Below are 8,303 nucleotides of genomic sequence, written 5' to 3'. Positions count from 1 at the left end.
GCCTGTCTTCGTCCCGCCGCCGGCCAGGAGCCTGTGTGAGGCCGCCGCTCCGCAGCGGAGCCGCGGCCGGGCGGGCGGCACTGGGCATCGCTATGGAGAGGAACCCCATCCCGGTGCTGACGGTGCAGACGACACCCTACGAGGACCAGCGGCCGACGGGCGGCGGGGGGCTGCGGCGGCCCACGGGGCTCTTCGAGAGCGAGCGCAATTACCTGCCCAACTTCGTGCAGAGCCTGCTCTCCTCCGTCGACCTCCGCGACCGCCAGGGCTGCACCATGGTGGTGGGCAGCGACGGCCGCTACTTCAGCAAGACGGCCATCGAGATCGTCGTCCAGATGGCCGCGGCCAACGGGGTAAGCGCGGGGCCTCTCGGCTCCGCCGGTGCTCGGCGCGTCAGTCAGGCTGTTCCGCTAGGCTTGGGCGAGGCTGGTGGTGATACCTGTGTGTAACCCAGGTGCTCCTGGCAGCCCCGGGTACTGCGGGCCAACCGTAGTGCTGCACACCTCGCTTGAGACCTGAGTCAGAAGTGGTAGCTGAAAAGCACACCTTACTCTGTGGAGAAAGTTTAGCAGGGTCAAAAGTAAGTGTGTGGAAAGTAAGGGCATCAGATGTGTGCTCGCTGCTCATGGTCTTCTAGGGATGCTTGAGGAAAACGTGTTATTAAAGGAAGAGGAATTCAGCAATTTGGCTGCATCTTGAGAAAATAATTGTTCTTCTCTATTCATTGGATGTCTGAGATAATAGTGAAGACATTAGTGACAACCAATCTGATCAGATGGGTTACAGCATATTTTACTCAAATTTGAAAATGTGAAAAAACTCAAGGGGGGAACTAATGTTTTCTGATAGAGGTGTTTAGACCCTTTGTCGGTTTGTACATACAGAAAGCTGGGAAGTACCAGCTAGCACGGGCTTGAAGCAGAGTTGAAGCTGCTGTCTCCTAACTGCTGAGTCGACCCTCCAGTGAGCGCAGGCAGTGGGGAATAGGTTGGGGGCACTGCTCACAGCTGGGAGCTGTGAGGCCCAGAGGAGGATTTCGCCTCAGTTCCTCTCACTGCTGGCTCTGTGAGGGAAGCTCTGTCACTGCAGGGTGGGCAGGAGAAAGCACAGCAAAGGCTGCTCTGCCGAGCCTGTGGTTGCCCACAGCTCTTGTATGCACAGAGTGAGCTGCAGCCGCAAGGTGACCACAAGGACTGAGATCTGGGAGAGACCAGAAATGTAGGGCTTAGAAGGCTGAGAGGTTCTCAGCCGGGCTGAGCTGCACTCAGGACTCTGTCCTGGCTAATGTTGCTGTCAGCTTGATTCCTTCCAGCTTCTCATGTCACATTTCCCATTTTGTTCTGCTCCCCCTGCAGATTAGGTCTTTTTGATTGCAGGACATTTCCAGTTTAGCATATTTTTGGCACTTTGCTCTAACAGGGCTTTCCCTCCCTTAAGTTATTGCAGTTTTCTTGGAAGCACAGTTTCTCCTTACTGTTTTCTGAAGCCAAGAAACAAGAGTGTCTGCTGGCAGTTCCCACAGATTCCTGAGTTCAAGCACCATACTCTGGCTGGGGACACAGTCCTGACAAATTCAGCAGGGTGGTGGTTGGTGGTGACATTGATCCTGCTCCCATGTGCTCGTGCTCCATTCCCCTCTGGCCTGCCGGCCGCTTGTCTGTTTCTCTACAGCACACTGTAAGTGCTGTAGCCTCACTTTTTTGCCTCCAAGGAATACTCATTACATGTTTTATTCTTTGATTGCTAATAAATGACAGCTGAGAAATTATCTGAGCCTCCCCAAAGGCACCGTTTAGTGCTGTGCTGTATGGTTCGGGTGGAGAACACCAATACTGCTGAGGGCAAATGCCTCTCCCTTTGGCCAAGGCAAATGTCACTACAAGAAGCCTGGCCAGCATCAAAAAGGAAAAAAAAAACAAAAAACAACAAGCTGGCAAACGCAGGGTGCGATGAAATGTGGAAGCTTGAAGCTGCCCTGAAAACCTTTAACCTCAGTGGAGTTCCAGGAGAGTGATGGCCAAGTAGTGCTGACAAACTGAGCCAGAGTCTCCTTCCAGGAAGGCACATTCTGAGTTCTCTGGTTTATTGTGCCTGCTGAGTATAAAAATAAAGGGGATTTTCTGTTATCAACTGTAAATGTATTGCCCTTTAGAGTCACTAGGTTCCCCTTGTTCTAATTTGGTGACTCACCCCGCATTCTCCCTGCTTTAACAGCCTAGCACAGTTGGCACAGGCCCTAGGACAAGGAATGAGCTGAGGCCCCCTGCCTGGTCAGCTGCCACTGCTTGCCCTGCCTTCCTGTCATCATTGAGCCCTCTGCTCACCCTACGAGCTGGGGCTGCAGGTACACCACGGCCACAGCTCCTGGGCTTCCACTGCTGGCAGTGGCTAGAGGGTAGCGTGTGCTATGCGGTGGCCATCAGCACATGATTCATCATGTCTTTCTGTTTGGAGAGGTAGCGTAGGTTAGCTGGAAGCAGCTGACTAGTGGTCATCCTTTGACAGAGCGCACAGATGGGATTGAGGCAAACGTATTTTGCTAAGAGGCTGCACGTCGTGGGAGTGTGAGGTCCTGTCCCATTCCAGCTTGCAACAGGCATTTCTGAGAAATGAGATGGTAGGAGAATATCTGAGGCATCTCCCTTTTCACCTGCCATCTGTCAGCAGTTTTTGTTTCTTAATGCCAGAAAGAACTGAGGTAGAGGGCTCCATCCTGTGTGACAAAGTCTCACTACAAATTAAATGCAAGTGTTCCGTTAGAGCCATCAGCTGGGTGTGGTGCTTTATTTTTGAGGCAAAGTTTAGAATAAGTTTAAATTAGAAACTGATGTCTGGATCTGATCAGATGAGTTGATGATCATACTTGGCCTATGGAGAGTTGTAGCAACATTATAGAGGTCATGAAGCGTTGCTAATAATGCTGTAAAAGTTTGAGACGGCAAAGAATTTTCCAGTTGTTTTTGCAATGCCACGTTGTTTTTTGTTTCCCATGAGAATCTTATCTTTCCTCCTTACACCTGTATGGCTGACTTATTTGCTTCTATGTTAGGCGTGACACTAAGTTATCATTAGGATACTACAGTGAAAGAAGACATGTCCCCGTGCTGTCCAAGGTATAATCCACTTGCGTTATGTTATTTCAAGTTCAATTGACTGAGGCATGTGAAAGAAAAATTATAGAAAAGAAAAGTAATATTGCATAAAAATGTTGCTGTGAAATACTTGTTAGGGTGACTATACTCTTGGCCCTAAGAGTTTGCTGAGGACCATCGTCTCTTGCTGCTGTTGCTACTAAAAGCAGAGGGACAAAATAGGATGTGGCATGAGTGACAAAATAGAACGTGGCATTGTGCACAGTATTAGAAGAGACATTACAAGCCTGTGATCTCGTAACCATGCAAGTTTTTGAATTCCAAAGATAATCTTCCATGCTATGAAACTGCCCACGATTTTCAGAACGATATAACTGGAACTTCTTGTGAGTGAGTACGTGGACACTATCTGGCTGCTGGTTTAGTCCAGAGAAGTCTGTAAATCTGAGAGTTCATTTCTTAAAATTAATTAGATATCAGTTTAATACTTGATTCAGAGACATAAAGAATAGCAACTGGGCTGAGAGTGGATGAGACTGCATTCCTGTCATCAAAACGAAGAGAGGAAGATGCTTACATTTCTAAGGGGTGCCTGAACTCAGAGTTTCGTAAGAGCGCTGAAGACCTATACGTGAAGTGAAGCTCTTTGCAGTAGTCACTGCAAACAGAGCATCGTAAGACATAATTTCACTGTCTTATTTAATTCAGAATACTAAACATTATGGTATTTTTACAGGATAGGAATTAGTTTAAACAACTCCTGTACTGTTTCTGCACTAATTCTAAGTAGTGTAGAAATAACCACCTGAACAAATAACTTGTCACAAATAGTGAAAGCAACACAAAATAGATGCTGCGATTCATATAGTTGCTGAGCATACAGGAAAATGGGAAAACTGCTTTGTTTGAACAGGAGAAAAGTGAAGATGCAGTGAAGAGGCAGTGCCAGATTAGTTGTGCATTGTGAATAGTCCGTGTTTTGGCTACTTAAGAGCGATGATTTCTGTGCACTTATAAAAAACCTAAAGCTCACGTAGAAGTGTAGAAGAATTCACAATATACCCTGCATGCAAATGTAAATGTACTGATACTTTAATACCTCATAATACATTCAGCAAAACATAATTTCTGTCATCTTCCTTTTGCTTACCCATCCACAATAATGTTTTAAAAGCCACTACCCTTTTCTGACAGCTGTATTTGAAAAACTGAGTCTTCACTTGCCTTAGTGTTCTACATGCATAATGGTTTAGAAAAGGGAGAGAAAGTGCTCAAAGCAAATGTTTTCATTACTTATTTTCATTTTATTTCACATAGTGAGGATACATAGTATAGGCTAGAAGAAAGTTTGCTGAAGCCCGTTTCCCAGTGGTCTGTGTTTCTTCTAATGCTTTGGTACAACGAGCAGTGATGATTAAATGATGGCACTCATACAGCAGTCTTGGAAGAAATCTCATGTTGTTCGAAAGCTGCTCATAGGCTGAAAAGAAGCCTTAAAAGGACACACTCAAAGTCAGAACAGTTTGAAACTATTAGTATTTCTATTTCAAATTACTACTTATACGGCACTGGTATAAATAAAACATTAAGTAATACAGGTAATGGAAATCCTTTTTCCTTGAACATGGTTCTGAAAGTGCCTCAAGGCATATGCTTGAACTGCTAGCAATATCACTGTCTCTCCTTGAGGAGTTTGGATGGAGTTCTATCCTGAGTATTTTCTGAGGCAAAGGTATGTCTGTGGAGATACAGCCCAGAACAACTGGAAACACTTCTGCTTATTTATATTAAAAAGTCTTCCTTATTTCATGACATAAGAATTGCATTTCTGCAGTCATAAGAAAGGTTATATGTAAACTGTTTTTGAAGCAGTTTCTATTCAAAACAGTTGAGTAAAAAAATTGCAAATTCTGGAGATTTTAAATCTCCATTTGGAGAGTTTTGGAGTATTTGGAGAGTTTTAAAAGATGCTAAGAACATTACATAAATGCAGAGTGCTCCGGTCAGCAAGAGATACCAGTTTGGTTCTGTAATTGGTGAAATGTCAGCCCCTTCACTAAGATTTGGAGACTAAGTAGAAGGAACATATCTTCATTGTTGCTCATGAGACTTGTAAATTGTATTTACAGGTAATTGGAATATGTACAATAAATTGGGAGATACACAATACTTGTACTGTAAATTGCTGCTTAGTTATACCTGCAGAGAGAACCAAGAGTCTGGTTAGCACCTCGGTTTTTCATGTTGAGCTGAAACTGTAGTATCTGTGTAGGTAATGAAGGCAAGGATTTGAAATTGGAATCATGCAGTGGAGTTGTGTGTAACACCAAACACACTGAGGCAGTGTTTAATAACACCACCTGAAGGCTTTTTTTACTTTAAGACTGGTGGGAACTTCCTTGCTCAGCTGTGTCCTGGAAACAATCCCTGTTCGTCTGAAATAGCCAAAGAGTAAATGATGACTGAAGGAAGAGTGGTATTTTCTGCAGGACTGGACATCCAAGGGTGTCTGTGATACAGAGATGTGACTCAGAGATTACACATTTTAGAAATATATTGTAGTTATATTTGCAGTTGCTCTGAAAAGCCCCTCCGTGAAAGCCACCAAGTTGCTTGCTGTTCTCTTTTATGCTGATTGAAGCTCCAACCTTGCTTGCTTCCACACACTCAACCCTAAAACTTACTGTTATTAGAGGGGCTTTAGTGTTCGATCAGGATACCTGGAAAGGTCTGATAGCAGGATCATACCCCTGTACAGTGATGTGAGCATGTAGTTTGCTGTTGTGTCTGTGCTTCTTCCTGCCCTGGGCATACAGAATACAGCATTTGTTATTGGCACTCCAGTGTAGCAGGTAACCAGCTCCTGTTTGCGTATTTCTCTGCAACAAATAGGTTCCATGGTAGGAGCTTAAAATTCCTGTTAGCCGCTGTATACACATATATTGATGTGTATGTTTCTTCATTAACATTAAAAATAATACCTTTTTTCACCTAGATTGGCAGATTGGTTATTGGGCAGAATGGTATCTTGTCCACACCTGCCGTTTCATGTATTATTCGAAAGATAAAAGCAGCTGGTGGGATTATTCTAACAGCCAGCCACAGTCCTGGGGGACCTGGAGGAGAGTTTGGAGTCAAGTTTGAGGTTGCAAATGGAGGTGGGTGTTTTTTTTTCATTAACATATTTGTGGATCTCAATATGATTAAAATTCAGGGATAGCCAACTGACATTAACTGTGAGTGTTTTTGGTTAATCTTTCACAGACTATTCTTTAACAGCTTTGAAGAAAATAAGCATGTTTGTTCTTTATTTTTCTCAAGGCTAGGAGAGTCTTTGTTTACATGCATATGTTCAGTAAGTATTAAACATTCATTAAAGCCCTCGTGATATCGGTAAGAGTATTATGAGGTTTACTGTCCCATTTTTACTTCATTTTACATAGTCTGCTGGATTATTTTAACAGTTTTCATCCTTCTGTGAAGTTGCCTATGTGGGAGTTCTGTTTCTTTCATGTTTCTGTGTTGGTTGTCCTGGCACTTTATTTAAAGTACATGATTTTAGAAGTGCTGTGAGCAGTGTAACTCAGTATAAGTTTCACATACGGAAAAAAACATTCTTTGTGTTGACCAGGAAAACAACTGCACTTATCCAAGGAGAACTGTACTACTTTAGCTGTCTCAGTTCTGCTCTTGAATTATGCAGTTTGTGTGTACAGCTAATGATGTCTCATTTTCTGAAATTTTTAAGTTGATGCATGTAGTTATGTAATGCTTTATGCGTTTTATGTTACTGATCTGTGCAAACCCATTGATTTTTACAAATGGTGAAGCCTTGTACATTTTGTAAATGTAGGATGCTTTCCTTTTGAAAATCTCAAAGTGCCTTTAAAATCATCCTGTCGAGGCTGACACAGTGCAAATGAAACCTGTCCTTACCCTGTGATGAGTGGGTTTGGAATAAAACAGTAAGAAGTCATTTGCTAAGCCACATAAAGTTAAGTGACTACTGTGTGTTGTATTTATGACCTTGGACCACCAGATGGGCTGTGTCTGAGATGTTCAGCACTGATTCATGTGGTAAGGCTGCACTGAGTACAGCAGCATTGTTGCACGAAGTAAGCATCCAGTTGTGAAAAGAAGGAGACATTCAATTAGGAGAGAGTGAAAATAAAAAGAATACAGGAGATAATTTTTCCAAGTTGGAAATGTGGCTTCAGTATAAGCAAAGAAGAATTAGATAAGACAGAATGGTCTTCTGGTCATTTTGCATCAAGCCTGCAACCCTTATTAGAATGACAGTAATTTTTAAAAAATATAGCCAATCTTCAGGATTTGCTAATAATAATGCACATTTAGGATGCAATTTCTCGTTCACAGTGACTTAAGCTGTTGCAGGTCGCAATTGCTTGTTAAGTGATTAAATTATTTTGATTCTTATGAATGTGTCATTAGGACATTGGCAGCTTAATGACTGTCAAACTGTTAAGGAGCTTTTAATGACAATCTGTGCCCAAGGAAATTATGTGAGATGCCAGACAATCTCAGCTTCACAGTTGTGCATTTGCAGAAAGATCTGTGAGACACCAGAATATGCTTCTGAAAGGCATTTTTTTCCATTAGAACATGTGTTGAGGTTCACTGCGGAAGAAAAAATGGCAACATTTTTTGTCATAAACGCAAAGAAATATGATTGAATTTTTTTCTCCAGGCTAGTGATTGCCTTAAATACTTTATATGAAACCAAATGGTGTGAGAATGCACTGTATTCCCATGTTTTATCTTTCATTTTCTTCAAAAAAAAAAAAAAAAAAGTGCTACAGTGTAAAAATACACCAGTGCTCTTTTTTGGGGCTTATTCTTCAATAGAGCTGATTAATTCTGTTTGTTTGTTTGTTTGTTTTTTACCAGCAAACTTTTTTTCTATGGAACCTTCATTTAAAAATATGGCCTGACAAGTTATCTTCTCTTGTAGGACCTGCTCCAGATGTAGTTTCAGATAAAATTTATCAAATCAGCAAAACCTTGGAGGAATATGCCATTTGTCCTGATCTCAGAGTTGATTTATCTCGCTTAGGAAGACAAGAGTTTGATCTGGAGAACAAATTCAAACCTTTCCGAGGTATAAATGAAGGCTTTTATGCACGTTACGTATGGGTGTTGATTCTAGGTAGTAGCATTGCTACAGGATGATAAACAGTAATTATTTACACA

General features: G+C 42.5%; 1 protein-coding gene across 3 annotated transcripts in view; it reads left to right on the top strand.

The window, feature by feature from the left end:
• The window catches only part of PGM5 (phosphoglucomutase 5), a 66,815-nt gene continuing 58,512 nt past the window's right edge, over positions 1-8,303 (top strand). The window contains exons 1-3 of one of the 3 annotated variants that reach the window (XM_424802.8): positions 1-353; positions 6,088-6,250; positions 8,065-8,211. In XM_424802.8, coding sequence (XP_424802.3) covers positions 93-353; positions 6,088-6,250; positions 8,065-8,211 — 571 coding nt within the window. In that variant the 5' untranslated portion in view covers positions 1-92. Of the gene's footprint in view, positions 5,993-6,087; positions 6,251-8,064; positions 8,212-8,303 lie in introns of all 3 variants that reach the window. The other 2 variants (XM_046905724.1, XM_046905723.1) reach the window with 2 other exon arrangements.

Source organism: Gallus gallus, chromosome Z, assembly GCF_016699485.2.
Source record: "Gallus gallus isolate bGalGal1 chromosome Z, bGalGal1.mat.broiler.GRCg7b, whole genome shotgun sequence".
Taxonomy (NCBI): domain Eukaryota; kingdom Metazoa; phylum Chordata; class Aves; order Galliformes; family Phasianidae; genus Gallus; species Gallus gallus.
The sequence above is the reverse complement of the archived record's forward strand: the minus strand, read 5'-3'. Positions and strand labels throughout refer to the sequence as shown.